This window comes from Hydra viridissima, unplaced genomic scaffold (assembly GCF_058129835.1).
Source record: "Hydra viridissima isolate aposymbiotic clone 2 unplaced genomic scaffold, HvirCarnegie_v1 scaffold_9, whole genome shotgun sequence".
Taxonomy (NCBI): Eukaryota; Metazoa; Cnidaria; class Hydrozoa; order Anthoathecata; family Hydridae; genus Hydra; species Hydra viridissima.
In genome coordinates, this window is record NW_028324308.1 from 17,058,202 (window position 1) to 17,080,116 (window position 21,915).

The following is a 21,915-nucleotide window of genomic DNA, read 5'->3' on the forward strand; positions in this document are numbered from 1 at the left end:
AAGTCAAGGAACTTTTATGCATAAAGTGTCCTCCCGGAAACCATATCTTACTCACTCCAGAAATATTAACCAGTCTCTTTGCAAACAGAAAAAAACTGAGAAATATTATATCCGTCATTTTTCTCGCCGGGTTTAGCATCGCTGCATAAGCGATAGTAAACATCAGGGCTGTGGAGTCGGTAAGCTGTTGTACCGACTCCGACATCTTGATTTTATTATGGAACGACTCGGACTCCGACTCCTTCATAAGTAACCAATTTGAAACAACAAATTTACTGTAGTAAAATGTTAGCATGGGCTATTTCTTCACCATGATACAAATAATCCAACCACTTAGTACTTTAAACAATATTTATTAAAAAATAATTTCTGAAAAAACAACTTTTCTGAACTCTTGTTATGCAACAAACTCTTATGCAGTCACTAAAAAAATTATGAATTTGTCAAAATCATGTTTGAAAGATTGTCTGTAGGACAGAAAAAATTTGTTCTTCTTTAAATTCATATTCTTGAAGAATCTTTTCCATCAAGACCACGAGAAATTCGCTGGTGTGATTAGCTTTAGTGTCTTTTAATGCCAATTTCAAGGTAACTACTTCATTTTTTTCAAAAACAAATCGGACATTGATTGCAAAATACTTCTCTCTCTCATGAGGTTATCTAGTTTAATGGTAGAGAACACAGGGGAGGTGATTAATGATTCTCAGTGATAAGCAGCAAAATACTCTATTGCTTATCACTGTTTTAAAGGCCTTAAACTAACATGTCAAACTCCTTGCGCTTCAGTGGTTGCAAACTACAATTCCCATTTAATCTGGATATCCTACAGCTATCAGAGCATCCTGAGGCATGAAGTTTTGTAACAACTGCAGGGCTAGAGTTTGGCACTTGTGCTTTAGACTGACAGAACATAAAGTATTTTAACAAGTAACATCTATAAAATCCATATAAAAATTATGAAAGATTTTTTTAAGCTGGAGTCGGTACAATTTTTCCGACCTGGTAAACATTGACTGGCAAAATTTTTTGCGTGACTTAAAAAATCTTTCAATTTTTTAAATTCTTTTACTTTCAAATTTATTATTAAGGGATTTATTTTTTATATATTAGCAGGGAATAGTTTATCGCAATGCGATTCCTTAGGGTAGCGAATGTGTGTGGTTCCCAGAACAAAAGAGTTTAAGCATCGTTGGTCTAGATTTACCATGTCACGTTTCGATATTTTTTCGTTAAACGTAAAATTTTTGCAAGGTAGGTTGTCTCTGACACAGGGTACGATAAATTCAATAACACATTTAAATTAATTTCTAGTCAAAATAAAGAGACGATTTCGATAGTTAACGTTAACAGGCAATACCTCGTAACCGACAAAAGGATTAAACTGAGTAAGCTATTGTAAATGGTTTCGCTATAAAATTTAATCAGTCTGGGATAAGAATTATTGCCTGTTTATAATTCACAGATGCAGCATAAGGAATATTGTATCTACAAAAAAAACATCATATTGCAGTTTGGCCACATTTTCAATGACGATTGTCAGCAGCAACTCCTTGTTTCAATATATTCAAAATATAAGTTCGAAGATTACAGAAATTTTCTGTTCATTTTTATAAGTTAAATAGTCAGACAGAGCCCGATTGCTAAAGCTTATTGACAACGAAATGCTTTTTTTTTATAACCAAAAGGAGTCTATATATGAAGCTTTGCTAAGTAGCATTTTTGAAATAAAAAGTGAAAGCCTTGTTTAACTCCATTTATTTTTTTACCTTTTCCCCTCTTTTTGCTAGTTACTCATTCGAACAAGTCAATTTGCAATCTATAGGTATCGTTACTCTTTGATTTTAACACGGGAAATTTGTCAACCGGATGTTAAATTCAAACACACAGATTATCTTCCAAAACTACTGCCCACTCTTTCGTCTTGCCATCGATTAACACCTCCGTGCCATCTATCTCTTGGAATATCATGTCTATCTTGGGGAGGAAATCGTTCGTTAATAAAGCGATCATTTGGTCTATCAAAACGAGGTCCGTTTTCAAATACCGGCCCATCCATTCTAAAACTAGGTTCTCTAATTTGCGGGTCTAGGTTTCTATCAAAAAAAGGTCCGTTAAGCGGTCTATCGAAATGAGGCCCATCCATTGATCTTTCAAACGGTAGATCGCTTATTACAGAATCATTGTGCATGTGAGGGCGAAACGAGTGGTTGCTGTTGAAGTTTCTGTTATCCAGATGTAATAAATCTATTCTATCAGGTCCATTAAAAAATCGTCGGTCTTCAAATCTCAATCTTTCGTAGTTTCCAGGTTGTAGATGAGAGAGAGCAGGCCTATTAAAATCTCCACCATAAGAGTTCTGACCAGCAATTCTATCAAAACCATCTGAGTGAGGAAATGGTCTGTTATCGTGAAATGCTTCATTTCGTCGAAAATTATTTAAAGGTTCACCAAAACGTAAACCATCATTGTTGGGCGTGTTGAAGTTATCAACATTCCTCTGTATGGAATCACAGTCATTGTTCATACCATTAAAATCACCATTTACATGATTAGCTTCACTTTGAAGCGAACCATTGAGATCTCGCGATCTACCGGCAGGTCTTTGGTCTTGGAGTTGTTGCCGTTTAATATCGTCAATAAATGGAACATCCTTCATTTCATCGTCCCATTCGTGAGTGGTTAAAAAAGGTGGAGGGGCTATATCAAGATCAAGTAAGGATGGAGCATTTGTATTTTCACTAGTTGATGTTTGGCGACCTAAATAGAGTTATATATTAAAAATTTTTCTTTGTAATTAACTCTTTACGTATTAAAAATTTATAACACAAGCCAAAATAATAAGATTTAACGTAATCGCGTACCCCTCGCAAGATGTCGTTCACGTCGTTTTTCAAGCCTCTCCACTTCTTCTATAGCTTTTTTCTGCTTACTAGGATCAATCTTGAAGGTAATGGCAGCGGTGCGCTGACGTGGCACAGTGTAAATTTGAGCCTAAAATACGAATAATTTTACAAACACTCGGAAAAACTGCTTTCTTCTTACTGATCGTGGAAAATTTTTTTGTGTCTTAGTAAATTCTTAAGTACCTGCATAAAATAGTAGCAGTTCAATATTATGTTTGACGTCAAAAACATTAATACAAAAAAATATAGAGAGAACTTCAGTGAGTTTGAAAATCAATATGACAAACTTTTCAATTACATACGGGAGTTTCTTTACTGCTGGGTTTTTGAACTTGTAATGTCGCCTGCTGCAAAAGAGCTTGTATTATAGGTGATTGTAGCACTTCAGAAACACCAATCTCTTGCTCAACTAAAAAAGTATGTCAAAAAAAAGAAAAGAAAAAAGAAATTAATTTTAAATAAACAGTATAGAAACTCTCTCCTTGAGACAATAGTTGTAAACTCTGAACAAACCTTTCGTTGGGTTATCGGCAGTCAATGCAGTTATATTTAAAGAAGAATCAGCAGCTGTAGAGTCTTCATTTTGTGTCATTGTTGGTAGCTCATACTCTAAATGTTTTTAAACCAAATAACAGGAGATAAAAAAAAAAAACATTTGTAAAAGAAAAACATAACATGATAAAATGAACCAAAACAAGTCAAACCATAATCGTCGTCGTAGCCGGCAGGTAGAACGTTCAAATTGTATTTATCTCGCATCTTATCACCCGGCCGGTTTCTGGTCCAAAATTTACTGAAAAAAGATGATATAAAAACCAAAGTAGAAACAAACGAGATTTTAAAAAAATGCACATTAAAAATATTTGAAGAGCAGACACTTACGTAGTGTGGTCGTTTGATCCTGAACATAAAATATGTCCGAGAGGATGCCATTTTAAATCCCATATCATGCCATCATGTGCATTATCCATCGCCCCTAGTTCCTTCTCACACCTGATAAATAAACTCAAAAATAGAACTTAACAGGAGGATAAAGTTACAAAATCATTCCTAACCTAAGCAACAATGCACAATTAAATTGTTAACTTGACATTTACAAAAATGTTCAAGATTGCTTACCCCATAAGCCAGAACATAATAGATCCATCCGATCCACCACTTGCAAACATGTTTTCATACAATGGATGCCAATTTACAGCTATAATATATTTCATAAAACATTTATTAATGCTTTTCTTAAACTTTACATATATATAAATAAATTATTCACAAGAGTATAATAAAGTCATTATTTTTAATATTTGAAGCCCACTGGGGAAAAAAAAAGGTCATATTTTTGTAGTTTTGAGATTTTTAAAATTGGCTTTGACTGTTTTTTTATTGTTTATGACTAATTTCTTTCAAATTTTTCTTTTGGATAAAAGAATTTTTCAAAACTTTATTAGATTATTTATTAGTTAGGGGTGATAATTAGGGGTGCAACAGAACTTTGACAAAAAATTCCTCCAAAACTACAGTATTTAAATCACCATACTTAATTTTTACAGCTTAGTACCAAGAAGGCAAGAATGCACACCTCCATTTTACATACTCATCTACAGGATTAAATGAGAATAAATGGTTAAAGGCACCAAGGTTCATGGGTTGTCTTAGGACTAGGATTGTTCAAATGTTTTACCCCAGTAGCAATTGAGCAATATTTTGATAAATTTTAGTACATTTAAATTTAGTGACATTTTTTGTGTATACTTTAAAGTGAAACTTAAGAATAACTCCTTAACATTTTACTTAATTACACCACAAACATCCATCCTATAATTTTTCTTCATTGGAAAAGCTCTTTACAGTTTTTCTTAACAAAATTTCTTAACAAAATTTCTTTACTCTGTCTGATATTTTAAAAAAGATTTCATATTTTCAATATGAAATCTTTTTTAAAACATCAGAGCTAAGAAATTTTTTATACATGTATATGAACAAATGTAATAATACATAACATTTTAAGATTTTAGACAACATTAAGAGTAAACCTCATTAGCACTTACAAGCAGCCTCTTTCTTGTGTCCTCTAAATGTATAAATTTCTTTCATTACACGTATATCAAAAACTTTCAATAGTCGATCACGAGAACCTGTAAGCAACCAATTTCCGTTTTTATTCCAGTTCAAATCCATAACAGTACTCTTATGTCCATGACTAAAAAATCAATTTGTTACTTTTTAATCAGGTGATAATAATTAACAAAATATAAATCCTATCTCACTCAACATCAAAATACTGCATGGAGAAGATTCCCCCCCCCCCCCCTGATAATAAAATTTATTGCATACATTGTGGCTAAACTGGATCCTGTGCGAGGGTCCCATAATTTGAGAGGTTGTTGACTGTCTTTACTTCCTGAAGCAACCATACTTTTAAAAGGATGCCATCCAACACACTTTACATCTGCACCATGACCTAAAAATTATTTCTATAAAAAAACCTTCCTCAAATAATGGCATTACATATTTTTTTGTAATAAATGATTTACATATTTCTCAATCATAGGCAACAAAAACTTATTTATAACATAACATTCTGTTTCTATACAACTTTATAGAATTATTTGGTGCCTATAAAATGGAACTAAAAGAAATGATAACGCTAAAAGATAAAAGATTTTATTATATATTGTGACATATTTTTCTAAAACCTCTAAGAATCCTTTCTTCTTGGCATCTGTAAAAGTCCCATAGTTTGATCAATCCATCATCAGAACAAGTGACAAACTTATTATCTGTTGGACAAAAACTAAATGAAAATGATTTTATTCATCTGAATTCTATTTACTTACTTTATTTTAAAATACTTTTTTTTTTAAAAAAAAAACTATTTTCTGAACAAAACTTGAAATAAATAAAAGTGAGTATGAAAATATTGGTTAGTTCTAACATAATTAATATCTATAAAATCTCATCATCTTTATAGCTAACATAGGTTTTAACAAAGATTTAAAAACAAGATCTTACCTCACACCACGAATAGGGTCTGTATGGGCTTGCAACATCTTAACGTTATTCATATTACTCTGCCAGTACTTTATAACACCATTATGATCACCAGAAAGCAACCACATGTCATTATGGCTCCACTCCATTGCACGAACAGATGATTCATGAGCCTAAAGCAATACTAAACCATTAAATATTTGTATAATGTCTTTAAATCAAATACTTTGCTATACTAAAAGAAACTAAAAACAGTATTACACAAACCCAAAAAAGCAACTTAATAATTTCAATATGCTACTTAAATAACAAGCACAAACCTGAAGAATAGTTTCAAAATTAAATGTAAGACCATTCCACAATGTGAACTCTCCACTACTTGTACCTGTAACAACACGCCTTCCTTCTGGAGTCCACTATAAAGAGATATCACAGTTAAAGAAAAACTACCTGTCTTATCAAAATATACCCATTAATATGGAAACATTAAAAAAGTATGATGTAAATGATGCTTTAGTTGAATAACTTTATTGGAAAATTATTGGAAATGTAACTAATTTGAAAATTTAAGATTCAACTATATTTATTTGGGTTTAGATTAAATAAATCTACCAGAATTTATTTATCTATTAATTTATTCTTTTTAAAAAATGGAAAAACTTAAACTCATGCCCAGAGCAGGTTGCAACATGTTTGAGAGGATAGCTAAATAAACATAACATGAAATCATATAGTTTTTACCATGTTTGTACATAAAAGTTTTGTAACATGTTCAAAAACTCCTTATTTGACTAAATGATGCTTAGAACAAAAATTATTTGTGGTCCACCTACAAAGACTAAGAGTTTAATGATAGCGCCTTGACAAATTGGATACCAAAAGTCCAGAAGGTAACAGAAGCAATATTGTAAATTTACTCTTCTAGCAACTGCAAAGCAATCATGACTATCTTCAGTCAATCGTTGAAATGGTCAAAAAGAGGCAGTGCGTTTTAGACAAATGCCAGAAATAACTTTATATGTAAAAAAGGTATCCTTTTCATACAGATTTGCTTCAACTAAATAGAAACATTAACGCAATAAAATGTGTGATGAACTTATATTGGTAATTTGATTGAATCTTTGATATACAGATGGGTTTTAGCTTCAAAACCATCAATACCACATATGAACATTGCTTTTAAAATGATTAACAAAAATCTAAACAAAAAATCAATAATGGTGTTTGGGTAAGAACTATAGTTTTAAAAGAAATTGCTGAATATAGAATTAAGAATTGCATTTGAAGTTTGAACCAACCTATAAAAACTGTAATGGGAAGAGATGGTTTAAACCAACTTTCTAGAAAGTTGGAGCTAACAACAAAAGAAAAAACATACAAAATGCAAAATATTCCATGGTAGAATTTTATCTTTCTCATTTGTTTATTTGACAGTCGTTATCAAAGATGATCTAAATGCTTTGATTTCTTGACATAAATTCAATATGATTTTAAAGAGAAACTGGGTGAAAAAAGAATGTCTTGAAAATGGAAGTTGTTCCTGAAGAAAAGTGATAAAATCTTTTCTTTGACCTGTTGATATTTAAACTTCTTGTAATAAAGTGCCTAGCAATTATCTACAATCATGATAAATTATTTCATTTTAACTTTGTTACTAAATTCTTTATTTGCAAAAATCTCCTACAGTTATTCCATCAGCTTTTGGGAAACCTTTTTTATGGATAATTTTCTAAGCTATACAGTTTTTCTTAAATTTATATTTTCTTTTAGGTTAGTTTTCTATTTTTCTATTTGATAACTTTCTAAAGTATATTTTTTAAATAAAAAGATAAAAAATATATACAAAAAATTATGAAAGTAATAGTCTTCAATTTAGACACAGATTAAAAAGATGGATAAAAAAACTTCTTGTAGAAACGTTTTCATCCCTGTTGGTCTATGTCAGTTTTTGCAGCTAGAAACTGAAGCATGGAGTTATCTTGTTTTAAACTAATGTTTCATCCCAAAATTAAAGTTCAATTTCCACAATTTTTTTGAGTATTCAAAACGCTTTTAAATATTTAAATAAAGATACTGTCATGGATATTATATTTGTTTAAAAAAGATCTTATAATAGGGAATAGGTAGCTGCTTTAAGTTTGTGAACATAAATAAATAAAAAGTAAAGGCATTAAAATATAATATTTGTATACTAAAAAGATTTATGGCTAATTAAACACTTACAGCTACTGAAAAAACTGGACACCTGACTTTATTTGTTGAAGCTCTAACGAATCTGGTTGTCACTGCATTCATGGGATTATGAAGAAGCGTACATGGCTGGATAAGCTGTTTTATAGAGCAAAATTAAATCCAAAAAAAGTAAAAAAAAAAAAAACTAAAATTTTAAACAACTGATAATTTAAATTGTAGGTAATCTTACATCTAAAAAATAATTACATAAAAAAAAATAAAATAAATAACTTACCTCAGGATAATATAGAGGATCTGGTTGACTAACAGGGCGCTGCAAAACTGATCTACGGAAAAGTCGGTGCTAGAAGGAAAAAGTTTCTAAAATAGTTTATTTTGATTAATTTGCTTTAAAGAAGTTGAATTGCAAGAAATTTTTTCAAAGCCAACTTTTTCTCATTCCTAACAAAAGTATCAGTTTTATTATTATTTTTTGTGTCATAAATTTTACATGAAAAACAAAAACAATAGATGCAAACATAATCTTTATGATGTATATTTGTGTTAACAAAGGTGGTATTGTATTTGCTGAGCATGGGTCTAAAAAGATCACTTAAATAAATTAAAAAAAAACATTAAGAAACTAAATAAAGAATTGTAAGTGCTAAAATCAACATTTTCATAATATCTATAACTGCATACAGTGTGATAACATGTCCAATTAAAAACTGAGTTTAAATAAAATTAAAGGATGCACATTATATATGGACAAAAATTATATAACAATAATATTTATAGTACCAGGTATACAGCTGAAAATTTAGAAATTGTTCATCCTTGAGCTTCAATTAAAGCTTCTAAACAAGGCCCAAACTTTTTGCAGGAGTGCTGGGTGTAGGATGTCAGCTGAAAAGTTGCCTTCTTGATGGAGTGTTAGAGTTCATTTAAGTTTGGGTGTTGTTTAACACAAGCCCATACTTGAACCCCTATATGGGCTCAAGTCAGGGGAGCTAGGCAGCCACACATCTTTAGGCAAAACTTTGAGGTTGTCTTTCTGTCAGTTTTTGACAATGTTTGCTGTGTGACAAGGTGCTTCATTCTGCATTAAGATATATTTTTTATTGTCACTAAAATTGAATGATATCCAGGGGATAATATGAGATTGAAGAACTTTCTGTAGGTAATCTTTAGAACTCATCCTTAAGCCTGATGATAGAACCATAGAGGGCATATTGAAGCTGTTTAAAGCAACTAAGTCAAAGACCAAAACTTGGCTGGGGGTGAGGGTGGGGTGGTGGTGGTGTTTTGTCTTACTGATTATCTTAAGATTATCAGGGACATCCTCAACCCTCAATGTAGAAATGTACCTGTTTGTTCTGCTGACAGTCTTCTCTGACTAATTCATGCCCTGGCTATTGCATTCACTACTTTAAGGGGCGTTAACCTTGGCCACAAAGGCCTTGGTAGCAACTAAAAACTTGACATTACTTCTAGGCTTTCTTTTGACAATTCTATGGCTTGCTATTCTGACTTTTTAGGTACATTAAATGTCTTCACAACGGTGCTGAAGGTCTTGGCCTTGATTTTCCTTTTGCATTTTAAAATTATAATTTTTAAGCTAAAAATGTTTACATGTTGAAAAAATTATTTGTAGGAACAATAGTTTAGGAAAATAATACCTTTTACCCAACCTAACTATATAATTAATGATGTGTTAATTAACATGCTGGATCCAGTAAAGTTAATGCAGCAAAGTAAAATCAATTAGAAATTAATCAAATTTTATACCGGGTTTTAAAGCATGTTTTCCAATTTTCTTATGCTTTTAAAAGTAGAATGACTTCTGTTTCAAAAATACATGACATTTTGAAATTTATCTTATTGATAGCATTGCTCTTTTGTGTAGAATTTTAACAATTTAAAACAGCTTAAAGAGTTTGAATTATTAAACTTATGATTTCCAATTTTTTTTAGGAAACAATATTTGTGGCCATCTGAGATAAAACCAGACACCATGAATAAAAAATATAATTCAAGTTATTTGTATATTTAGAACAAGTTATTTCAAAGCTTTCAAGAATAGCTATTGTTAAGAAAGGTTATTCCAATCAGATTTTTTAGACATTTTAAATTGGTTTTCTGAGACTTTCTTCTTAAGAAAATTGTTTTAAAAGCAGTTAAACAAAATAACATTAGGGTTGTTTTTCATAAGTTCACCCAATTTTTTTATATATTTAATAAAAAAGATTTTATTTGGAAAAAACTCAAACTTAAATAAACTAAAGAAAATTGATTGAGTAACATCAACTTAATGATCAAATATTTTTAATCTAATTTACAAACAATCACATTAAAATAACAAGGGTTGGAAGCAACATTTTCATTCTTTATATACATCAAAAATCCTTTTTTACATACTTCATTAGTTTTTTATCTTGATGTTTCTGCAAAGAAAATGTCTCAATAAAATAAAGATTACCTAAATTTAAAAAAGATTTTAAACCATTTTATAGATTAAGCAAGATGTCTGGTTTTGATGTGGAGAGTTACATTTACAGTCTGTTTACATATAAGCTAATACTGGGAATTACTAACTTACATGTAAAATGATACATGGTTGATAGATCCTTCAAAACTTTTAAGTGGCAAGAGTGTACCTCCTAATATAAAATTCAGATATTCCTTCATATATTACCGCAGTACCACACTAAAAACTCCCTGTTCCTGCCACTCCAAATACAGATCAACCTCTTCAGAAGTGATTATGTTGGAGGAGATTGAAATAATGCATATCCAAAGTACAAATTTACAAATGCCGATGATAAGATAAAGCCATTTTTCTTCAACCAAAAAGACATTAACAATCTGATCAAGGATTAGAAGCTTACCAACTCCAATAATTGCCTTGAAGCATCAGTACAACTAGGAGGTCATTGAAAAGTTTAAAATGGTGTCATTCCTGGTGGACCTCCAAGGCAAGTTCACAATGTTACCTTTGTCTGTGTAATTGCCCAAAATTGAAGAGGCATTATCAAAGAAGTGACTGGTCACACCAGACAAAACGTTTGTTAGGCTAGAACAACTTCAAATTAAAGATATTTATATACACTAGAAAGGTATTGATGCAAACACTGCACATTAAGTTAGGGCTTTTTCTGAAATCATTTATTACAGCTATATTTAATTCAAACTTTTACCTTTATCTGCTGTAAAGTAGAAGCATTATAGTCCACTGTCCTACGTTGTATAGACCTTCGCATGCGTTTTCCATCAAACTCATTTGAAGCAGAGTTTATGTTTGCTGCAATGTGGACTTGAGTACCCGCAGGACGAACCAGTTTGATACCTAATATTTTCAACAATTACTATATTTATACCAATCAGAATTTAATCAGAACTTAAATAACAACAGGTTTTGATGATTTTCAAAAAATATGTCAATACTGTATTTGGCCACACAACATGATCCCTATTTCTAAAAAAATGTTTAATAAAAAGTAAGTACACCATCAAATGTCTAACTTTTGATAATCATATATCTTGTACTTCAAATTCTCCAACACAATTTCAACATAAAAAATGTTTTAACATTTACACATAGTTCTGTCCATTATATTTAAAACATTTTTAGCAACTTTGTGCATATCTAATATTCTTCCCTCCATTCCTGAGGGGATAACAGTTATGTCTATGTTTGTTTATTAGGATAAAAACAGCACCATGATAAGTAAACCTTATAGATTACTTTTTTAGAATTCTAGTACTAAAAATTTCTTAAAATATCAGATTATTAAAAGAGAGAAGTTAATATTTGAAAACATGTTAAAAAGTAAGGTAAAATTTTTAACAGTCAACTAAAATGATTTGAACTCCATCAATATTATTCAATGTATATAATCCTCAGATTTGACAATGAACAAAACACAAATTAGGAAATATTCCTTGAAATCTTAATAAAACAAATTTCAAATGAAATTTGTGTTATGTTTAGGGATAAATCCTTGAACTCTTAGTGAAATAAGTTTCTTATCAAAAAGTAACTTAGTAATAATAGTTTCTTAAGATTTTGGGGCATTTAGAACTAGTTTCTTATAAAAAAGTTTCTTATAAAAAAAAAAAACCCTGTATACTAAGTATATAACATTTGCACATTTTGCACTGGAACTCATTTAAGTTATATATATTTTTGATATTTAGGATTTAATACTACAAGTAAGATCTAAAACTGGAAATACTTGGAATATTTTGTTTATTTTACAAATATCAATCGTAATACAAAAATTACTTTATTTAAAGTTTTTAAAAACTATTCCAATGTTAAAAAAGGCTATTGGTAAATTTTGGATAAAGTTTAGCAAACTCCCTTCCTTTAACTAAAGAACTTAAAACTTAAAGGGATCCCATGTAACAATTAGAGCTCCACTAAAAAGATCAACAAGCAATTTTTAAATTAGGTACTTTTAAAACAAAAGATAAACACCTGTATCAACAACTGCATTTTCAGCATCAAAACCTGGAATAATATTTATTTGTTTAAACACACTGCATTGAGTATTGCTCCCTACTAGATTTTCTTCCAAACTTGTAGGTATGCAAACGCTATACAAAACTTGAGGCTGTTGTTGCTGGGGACGATTATGAACTTGCTTGTGGTGCTGGTCAACCAGTTGTGCCTGTTGCATTTGATTCAACATCTTAGTTGCTGCGACTAACCTCTAGATCTATTTCTTCTTCATTGCAAGCGATTGTAAACTGATAGACCTTTAAGTCTATATTCTTCTAGTATTACAAAAACTATTAAGAAAAAATGTAACAAAATTTAGCTAAAAACTGGAGCACTATTTCATAATAAACCTTTTGAAATCATAAGTTTAAGTATAAATTAATGGTAAATTAAAATGGTACTTTAGAACAAAAGCAAGAACTTAAACATTTAAACTCTGAACAGTTTGCCTCCAGAAAAACAAGAAGATAAATTAAATAAAAAGTCTTAGAAGTACAAAAGAAAGCGGATAGTCATTTAATTGAGTTTAAATCAATTATGTAACTTCTTAAAGCAACACTCATTGATTGTTAGCTGCAATTCATATCTACAATTAACTTTTAAAGGCTATGTCTGCTTGATTAGATTCCTAAACTTTAGTTAAAACTTTATAAATATTTATAAATTCATTTTTAATCACTTTAAAGTTTCTTAAGAAATTTTCTTGCTTTTTCTGAAATTAAAAAAAAAAAACATTTTTAATCAAGAAAAGGATATTGAAGATAGAAATTATTAAAATTGTTGGGTCGTTATTCTGAACAAAAAAACAGGAACAGCAATTCATTAAAGTATCATATGGAAAGCTTAATTTTAATTTGACTATCAATCTAGAAATAAATTTAATTTTAGACTATAGATAATTTCATCCCCTTGACACAAAACTAAACTAACTGTTAAACACAAAATTGTTCAGCAGAGCACTTTTAAGTTAAATCTCTTAAACTAATGTTCAACATTAAAAATTTAGGTTTTAATGGCTGTAATCAAATAACACAATTTATTTTAAGTATATCAGTTAGATTTGTTCTAACGCAATCTAGATAACTGAACCTTTAAAATTTTAGTGTACCTAAGCCATGTTTCAGTTTAAGGGGGGAAATTTTATCATGCTTGTTAGCATAATTGCAAGAAAAAAGTTAAAAAGTTTTAAAATTAATTATAAGGTGATGTTTAGTACATTAGCTAAACTGCTGAATGTGTCAAGAAAAAAATGTATTTCATTTGAACACCCTTGATTTAGTAACAGATTAAGAAGAATAGACGATTCAACAAAGGTTTCAAAAAGATTTATGGTAAACTTCCCTGAAGCATAGAATCAGATTTGAAATATGGTTTATTTGCATTATAATTTCTAAAGGAATGCACCCTATTCCGACTATATTATGATATTTTCATGAACTATAAAGCTCATAAAGATATCATTCTTTTAGAATTTATAATGCAATCAATTTAGCAGCCTTAAGATTATTTAAATCAGAATGAAATTACATCTATGTACCTAAACGTTATTTGTAACTGAACCTTATTTATATACTTGCGTACCCATTCGGCTAGTAAAATATCGATGGTCACGATGTATGCATGTAAAATATACATAAACATTCGCGGAAACTTCACGGGTATTGTGGGTAATTCGCTTTAATGGTATCGGTGAGCAATTTAGGCAAATTCTTGAAGGATGATTAATGCCATTCATCAATGCTGGTGCATGCACATCAACTGGTTTACTTCATATGTATGCTAGAAAATTAGAGCGCTTTAAGTTAACTATTCGATTAAATTAAATTTTGAAAAAGAACAGTGCCACAATCATAATATTAAATTTATAAGGCGCTTCTGTATGTTTTTTATTGGAAAAACGATGTTACCAAACAACGTTCTCATATGCAAATAAGAGATTATCTAAATAGAGAAATGAGAAAATAATTCAGACTCACATAGCATAAACAAAAATCCATACGCAATTTATTTTATCATCATATTTTGTATTTATCCCTTTTTTGTAAAGCCTAACATTTTACATCTATTACAACCCCTTGTTGACACGAGTATGTTTACCAATTTCATACATGCATTCAAGGGTAGGGACAACTCCAATGTTATGAAATACTTAATTATATATCTAAGTATGTGTGCAAAATTTTTAAACTATTCAGCTATTTAATTACTTTACATCATTGTAAAGAGCTTTAAATCAGTATAACGATGGTGAAAATTTTATAAAAAACTAATGATTCTACTAAAAGTTATGCCCATTTAAGTGACAAAAATTCATTATAAGGAATGCTTAAGAAAACTGCAACCAACTTAAAAAATTAGCGTTCGGCTTACGGTGGTTTTATAATAGAACTTCATTGTTTAGTTTTTAGCGCATTACTTTGCCTCGGTTATATTTTTATTCAACTAATAACAGAATATGGTTTTTTTTGTGTGTGCGCTTGTGTGTAAATCATGTTTTGAATACTTTAAAAAAATCACAAATATTTTAAATAAAGTTTTATTTTTCTAAAAAAATAATTTTTTGATGAATATGAATAAAAAAGTCAAATATACAAAATGTTCATAATCTTGAATCCCCCCCCCCCACCCCAACCTCTACAACAGAAGAATATTTGGTCCCTTTACTGCGTGCAAAAATAGAATATGAGCGTGTCATTATTTTTTAATAAAATTTGGCAGGTACATAGAAAATAGATATATAAAATTGATTCAAAAGTTAGAAAAAAAAACCATCACTCCTTCAATGTCAATTCACTTCCAGAACAGGAATGAAGTTTTCAATTGCAATGAAATCACTAAAAACGTTAGTAACTGCAAAAAAAAAAAAACAAATCGCAATAAACTTACAACACTCTACTTTTAAAATATTATCTAAGTCAATACAAAAATCTAAAAAAAAGACGAGAAAAATCCATCCTTATAACACCTACCTCGAGCACGCGGTGAAAAAATGGTCACAGATTTTAACTTTAAAACCGGTGCCGTAAATCGCAGATACGCACATACCTAATATATCACGCTTAGAAAGAGCTTCAGGTCACGTCAGATCAGGTTTGGACAAATACTAAAACTTGCCCACATGTTAAGCTTATTTCGTTTTCGGAATTATTTACAAAAAGTGCACCAGAAATGCTTTTAAAGCTACTTATGATTAGATCTAGTTTTTTAAACTGTTTATTTTGATTGATGTTGAATAAAATGATGAATTTATTTTACTTGACGAGAACCAAAGAAGAGAATTTCCCAATAATAAATCAAATGAAGATAATTTTAGTTACACATTTTAAATACTTTTATTTAATGATTACAATGTTTAAAATACTTATAATCCTCAAAAATTACATGCCCATCTTCTTAGCCCCTGAATAGTTTTCTGTCAATAAATTTGCTTTACCCTATTTTTTTTTTAATTTTATTTTTTAAGTTGAACACTTGTAATAACGGAGTTATTTGAAAAAGAAAATAAAAATAAAATTTCAGTGCCCGATTAAATTTTTAAATGTTCGAGGTGGAACTTTATCAAACACCTACTAAATGGGATTTCTTTAACACGTTTCACATAGAATGTCTTCCTTTACTGAATTAAATGACATACGATCGGACGCTTGAAAAAGGTCCGTATTTCCACCGAGAAGCACTATTGCACAATACTTTGCAGGGATGAAAAAAAGACCCATCGCTTGCATTTTATTCATTACTATTTGTTATTGGTGGTGAAATCTTATGCCAAAACTCTCTTTCTTTCACTATGCTGCTTAATAAAACTCAAATCCTAAAAATTCTGCATCTACATCATTCGAAAGATGGAATTATTATTACATAGATGCAGTGACTTCAAAATAATTATTTAAAGGAAATTTTTGAAATCAGGGTTATAATCTTGAGATCAAATTTATCACTTTAAAATCAGTGCATAAATCTAATTGGTACTGCCTCGCTTAGAAAATGGACCGTATCGAACAAGACAAAAAAAAAAAAAATCGAATTTAGTTCGTTTTTAAAAACTATTTAAAAAATTAAATTTAAAACTGAAATATTTTCTCATTTCAAATTATGTTTATCAATCTTTTTTTTAAAAAAAAGTTTATTTATTTTCTGATCCTTTCAGATTTTGTCAGCAGATTTCTTTATTAATAGTTTAGATGCTTGGTAATTGAAAATAGTTTTTTGTAAATATCATTGGATAGCTTCTTTCCAGTTACTTTTCTATTTTCTAAGCAGGAGAACTGAAAATGAACTTTTCACAATTGTTTTGATGACTTCTTTTTAGCGATAACTTTTTCAAGAAAATCATTTTCGTCAAGAAATATTTCATTTACCTGAAAATTGATTTCAGCACTAACAAAGATGTAAGCGCATAGAAGATTTGATGAGAAATAAACAATGAACTCCATTTTTTACTGTCAACTTTCATTTAATTGTTTGCTTTGCTGTTTCAAAATGGTATCACAGTAGCGACTACCAATTGTAGTTTAAACACTAATTTCTAATGTTTCTATTTTGCTGTATTTTGTTGAAACTACTAAAGTGACAAACAAAAAAAAGAAAATATGTGTTATAAATTTATAAACATATTTTAAAATTGTTTCACTGTTATTTTCTTTAGTTTTTGAATACTTTTTTTTTTGAGGAGGGTTACTTTAAAAAAGAGATTGTGAAAAAATTTTGTATCAGCAGATAAGACTAATTTCAAAATAACTTTGATCTTGATGACAGTGCATTACGTTTTGAAATTATTTATTTTCTTTGTTCACATGTAGTTCCTGAAGCATTCTTCTGAGATATTTAAAAATGTTCTAGAATTTTGTGTAACTTTAAAGGCTTTCTTGAATTTTTTTAGAGCTGTATGTAATACCTTCTTGAATAGTAGACATTAAAGTACCGATGCTTTAAACTAACATTTCAGTGTTGCTATTGATGAATAGTGGTCTCATAGAACTATTGAAAGACATAGTGCAAAGATGCAAGGTTAATGAGATTGCATTAAGATGTTACTTAAAACTAGCAGGTTTATTTTGCTACGTCAGTGTTTATCAAGAAAAGATTAAAAAAGTGCATTGTAAAAGAAACCTTATAATGACATCGAATTGGTACAGAAGAGAAATTAAGGGCACCAGGTTCGCCATATCAAGAATTTGGATCCTTCTGAACTTTAAGGTGGAAAGAGTGTACCTCCTACCATATATCCAGATATTTATTCATTCATCGCTCTAGTACCACACTTTTTTGATGAAATTGTGAAAGTCATATCAGATAAAGCATCCTACCAAACTTTTCAAACTGCATTAACCAAGATGGCTTTTGGTTTTGCAACAGTGTCACCGGTTTGTTTGAAGCTGTAAAAACCAGGTGTAATGTAGAATAAAAATATGTGAGATTATGTTTGGGGTTTATTCTAGGAAACCCATAATAGCCGATGATCTAAAAAATTTACTCATTTCGGATTGTTTTTTTAACTTTCTTTGAATAATTGTGACGTCAGTATTACCTATTTATCTCTTTAAACAAAAAACCCCTGAAGGCTGTATTCACAAAACCGAAGTTTTTCGTGAAAACTGCTGTTTTTCCATAAAAAAGCATATAAATAGTAATATTACAACTTTATTTATGTGGAATTCTGCGAGTTACTTTATATCAGTTATGCTTTAACAAAATATTTCAAGCAACTTTAAGGACTTGTTGAAGAACGCATTTTTACTTCTAGGTCGGTTTTAGAAATAAGTAGCAGACAAATATCGATGAAATTCGAATAAAAAGTAAAAACAAAAACCAAAGTTGTCGTGGTCATGACAGTTATTAAACTACGTCTTATTTGCCCTACGGACAATGCTTTCATCGAAAAATTTCGGCTTAGGTGTTTAGTTTAAAAGAAACGCTTTTATTGAAACTATTTTTTTAACATTCTTTTGAGTTATAGAAAGAAATTGTATGCATAATAATTGTCTTGGTTGTGAGAGTGTACAAAGGCTTTTTTTTTTTTTTTTCTAAATTGAAAACGGTAAAATATTAAAATATCAATTCATAAGTACGATATACGATTAATTTTATTACGATAAACATGCAATTCAAGTATGCTCTGTAAATTTTTCTTTTTTTCTATATTTATACGACCAAAATTAGCACTATAGTTTACAATATAATGCAACAACATATGATGTGCATTCGTATCCGACTCACACCCATATTAAAAGTGCTCAATCCAGATACGTAGCTATTGATTATACCGGAAACAACAAGCTTTAGGATTATCATGAGGATAAAAAACCGTTTAACCGTTGGTGGGGAGAAGAATTAAGAACCCCCTTGTATACTACACTACGCTCAACAATTGAGCCCATCTTTCAGCTTCTTATTTTGGGCTCCGCATATCTTAACGGCCTAGAGAATCTTAACAATTTGAACTTGCTTTTGGAAAAACACTTTGACATTGTTTAGTAATATTTAACTTTAGGCGGGGGGGGGGGGGGAGGGTCTTGCAGAAATTTATAATTCTTAAAAATTTAATGTTTTTTACAAAAGCGGCCACCCCTCCAAAAAGATTTTCATTTGAGACCACGAAAAGTAAAACAATTTTTTAATGTTATCTGAACTTTGGGTGAATTAAAAAAACTGTGCTATAATAATAACTTTTATTAGACACAACTTGAAACAAGTACCAAATTGGTTTTAGCGCATTTTGGCAACTTGACAAGTATTTTTAATGACAACTGTAATGATATTGCTAAAATGATTTGAACAACTGTTTTTAATATAATTTCTTTTTTATGACTGTAATATGCTGCTTGTGTAATTATGACCATCACCACAAGGTAAAATTGACATATGGGACTATATGAAAGGCTTCCAGAAGGCTGCTTTTTACAAAAAAGCACACATTTAACACATGTAATTTTCTATAATGAAGCATTGTTTGCAAATTAATGTTATTCATAACATTATAAGAAAAAAAATCCTTAAAAAATGTCAAAAAAAAAGAAAAAAAAAAAAAGAAAAAGACAAAAACAATATTTAAATGATTTCTCATTTATAAAAGTTGAAGGTGAATGAATTTCACTATCAACTTTTCAAAAAATGCATTTCAATATCTTGAAAAAAAACACAGCTCTCTTCATTTCTCTACCTTTTTAAATTCTAAAATTTCAAAAGGAATTCCAAATGGATTTGTAGAGTTTGTTTTAATATCTGATATTTCAGGATGATCATCTATCATGATGCTTCTAAGCTCACAATATCTTTGATGCATAAAATCTCTTTGAATCAATGTTTCTGAAAAGGACAAAGTTCTTACTACATCTTCAAGAAGCTCCAAGATTACTGCTGCGTCATTTGGAGAAACATCTGGTAGAGCTGTACCACGTGTTGCAGCAGAAAGATAATTGTAAATATTTCGATAGTTTGGAGGGTCACTACAACTTGATGGACTAACAGGTTCAAATGCGGCAACTGTTAGCACTTGAGGAATACAAGCATCTGCAATATTATCTCCTAGAATTACAATGTTAAGTTTATTTTACAAACATATCACAGGAATTTTGAAGAACACAACTAGTCACAGAAATTAAAGCTTTAATAACAATAATATTTATAATGGAAACATTTTTATTTAGAAAATGCATATAGTACACAAACAAAAAAGCAATAAAAACAACAATTTTAAAAAAATATGCACCATTTTGTTTGTAAATTGTTAGAAATGAAAAATTGCTTGTAATTTGTAAGAACAATGTTAGCTTTTGCTGACTGACCTTATGTTATATTAAAAAATAAAAAGATATAAAAAAAACAATCGAACCTTTTGATAGCGAAGAAGCTAGATACCTCCACACATCAATGGCTGCTTTTGTTTGAAATTCAGGGTAGAAAGTTCCTTGTTCTACTGCATTGAAATAATTTGCAAAGTCTTTTACCTCTTTTAATGTTTTAGTACCTACTATATTTTTTAATTGCACCCAATCAACATTCCCATCTGGTTTACGAACAGGAGGCCCCATGCTCAAGCCTATATAAAAAATTATCTTAACTTTAAAAGTTTATTATTATCATTGCCTGTTTTTTACTTGAATTTTTCATGAGTTGCTGTTCTGAACCACTAAACATGATTATAAAGAAAATTTCTGTTTTATTTTTACTATGATAACTTTATTGGAATTATCTATATGATTTTTATTTATCTACTTGATTTTTTTATAGTTACTGACTTACCATTAACAAATCTTTGTTTTTCTTCAAGAGTCCAAAGTGTAGTTTCATTTAAACCTTTAACTTGTGCCATTAAAAAATCTTCATAGGAGTTCTCAAAAATTAACAAACTTCAAATCAAATTATTTGCAGCAATATCTAGGAACGACAAAAAAACCATACTGATTTTGTAAGTGTAAACGCAAATATACCTCATCAAACCTAGTTCATGACTTAATTTCGCAGCTCAAAATATTTTCGTTTAACATGGAAAAAACTTGTTGTATAATGATACCACATCCTCGTTTATTAAAATTGTAATTTTGCCACTGAGCATGGGCTAAAGATTCATTAAAGGACAAAACTTCGTTATCTGGTAAAGTACGGAACTTTTTGTCTGACCGAAGGAATAAGTCGTAATTACCGTTATATTTATCAACTCGAGAATACCAAAAGATGAAAACCACTGATCTCTATAATAACTGGATAGCGCAAAAGAGCTAAACTTCTTATTTTTTGACGCCAAAATCGCTATATTGGAAAGCCCCAAAAATTTTAATCCCGTAAGCTTTAAGTTCTGTTTTTCGGCTTATCGCTTTATCGCTTTAACACACATATCAGATTTCATTGTTCTGGGGCTTTCCAATATGGCGATTTTGGCGTGAGTTTCGATATTAGAGATGCGCTATCCAGTTATTATAGAGATCAGTGATGAAAACAGATCTCAAAGGGAGATCACTCTGTAAAGTCCGTTTATAAGTTACCATAGATGAAAACACCGCACAGTGACTCCGGATGATCAAAAATCGGCAAAAACTCAATAAAATTTGATAAAAGTTGTAAATAAACATATTATATGTGAAAATATGAGTTTTTTTTGGGTCAAATCATTCAAATTTGTTAACAATATTACTTTTGACGCGCACCTATGACGCGTTTAATACGTGATAAGCGTTCACGCGTGCGTAAGGTTTGGCTGCACATGTAAAAAATAATTTTAATTAAAACTTTAGAATTTTCAAGCCAATACACAACATCTTGGTACATTACTCTACTTAATATTTGCATGTTTCTGGCAGAATTACCATCATTTACTTCAGCTGCCACTATTGGTATTGTTATACCATTTAC

At 30.0% G+C, this 21,915-nt stretch overlaps 2 protein-coding genes across 5 annotated transcripts; both read right to left on the reverse strand.

Annotated features, from left to right (window-relative positions):
• Positions 1-1,504: 1,504 nt before the first annotated feature.
• Positions 1,505-14,166, reverse strand: LOC145185218 (uncharacterized). Of its 2 annotated transcripts, none has more exons than XM_090096895.1 (17): positions 14,105-14,166; positions 12,544-12,857; positions 11,261-11,409; positions 8,359-8,427; positions 8,115-8,219; positions 6,212-6,307; positions 5,913-6,064; positions 5,597-5,694; positions 5,235-5,361; positions 4,949-5,100; positions 4,023-4,101; positions 3,786-3,896; positions 3,608-3,696; positions 3,417-3,512; positions 3,206-3,312; positions 2,862-2,991; positions 1,505-2,757 (listed from the first exon to the last, which is right to left on the reverse strand). In XM_090096895.1, the coding sequence occupies exons 2-17, from the start codon at positions 12,755-12,757 to the stop codon at positions 1,889-1,891; spliced, it is 2,643 nt and encodes an 880-aa protein (XP_089953021.1). In that variant the 5' UTR covers positions 12,758-12,857; positions 14,105-14,166; the 3' UTR covers positions 1,505-1,888. The 2 variants fall into 2 exon arrangements, with proteins under 2 accessions (XP_089953021.1, XP_089953022.1); XM_090096896.1 differs by lacking the exon at positions 14,105-14,166 and adding an exon at positions 13,324-13,343 and having other exon boundaries at positions 12,544-12,845.
• A 4,523-nt stretch (positions 14,167-18,689) lies between these two features.
• LOC145185538 (uncharacterized) lies at positions 18,690-21,323 on the reverse strand. Of its 3 annotated transcripts, none has more exons than XM_090099156.1 (4): positions 21,209-21,323; positions 20,809-20,943; positions 20,399-20,605; positions 18,690-20,091 (listed from the first exon to the last, which is right to left on the reverse strand). In XM_090099156.1, the coding sequence occupies exons 2-4, from the start codon at positions 20,876-20,878 to the stop codon at positions 19,715-19,717; spliced, it is 654 nt and encodes a 217-aa protein (XP_089955282.1). In that variant the 5' UTR covers positions 20,879-20,943; positions 21,209-21,323; the 3' UTR covers positions 18,690-19,714. The 3 variants fall into 3 exon arrangements, with proteins under 3 accessions (XP_089955282.1, XP_089955283.1, XP_089955281.1); XM_090099157.1 differs by lacking the exon at positions 21,209-21,323 and adding an exon at positions 20,997-21,195 and having other exon boundaries at positions 20,809-20,899; XM_090099155.1 differs by lacking the exon at positions 21,209-21,323 and adding an exon at positions 20,997-21,195 and having other exon boundaries at positions 20,809-20,915.
• Positions 21,324-21,915: the final 592 nt, after the last annotated feature.

Excerpts from the sequence above, each read along its gene's own strand:
- LOC145185538 (XM_090099155.1), bottom strand. Across the intron at positions 20,606-20,808 it reads AAAACAAAGATTTGTTAATG|GCTTGAGCATGGGGCCTCCT; the intron begins GTAAGTCAGTAA and ends TTTTTTATATAG. Across the intron at positions 20,092-20,398 it reads AGCTTCTTCGCTATCAAAAG|GAGATAATATTGCAGATGCT; the intron begins GTTCGATTGTTT and ends TTGTAATTCTAG.
- LOC145185218 (XM_090096895.1), bottom strand. The coding sequence starts at position 12,757 with ATGTTGAATCAAATGCAACAGGCACAACTGGTTGACCAGCACCACAAG. Across the intron at positions 8,428-11,260 it reads CTACTTTACAGCAGATAAAG|CACCGACTTTTCCGTAGATC; the intron begins GTAAAAGTTTGA and ends TTTTCCTTCTAG. Across the intron at positions 5,695-5,912 it reads GACCCTATTCGTGGTGTGAG|TTTTTGTCCAACAGATAATA; the intron begins GTAAGATCTTGT and ends ATTTTCATTTAG.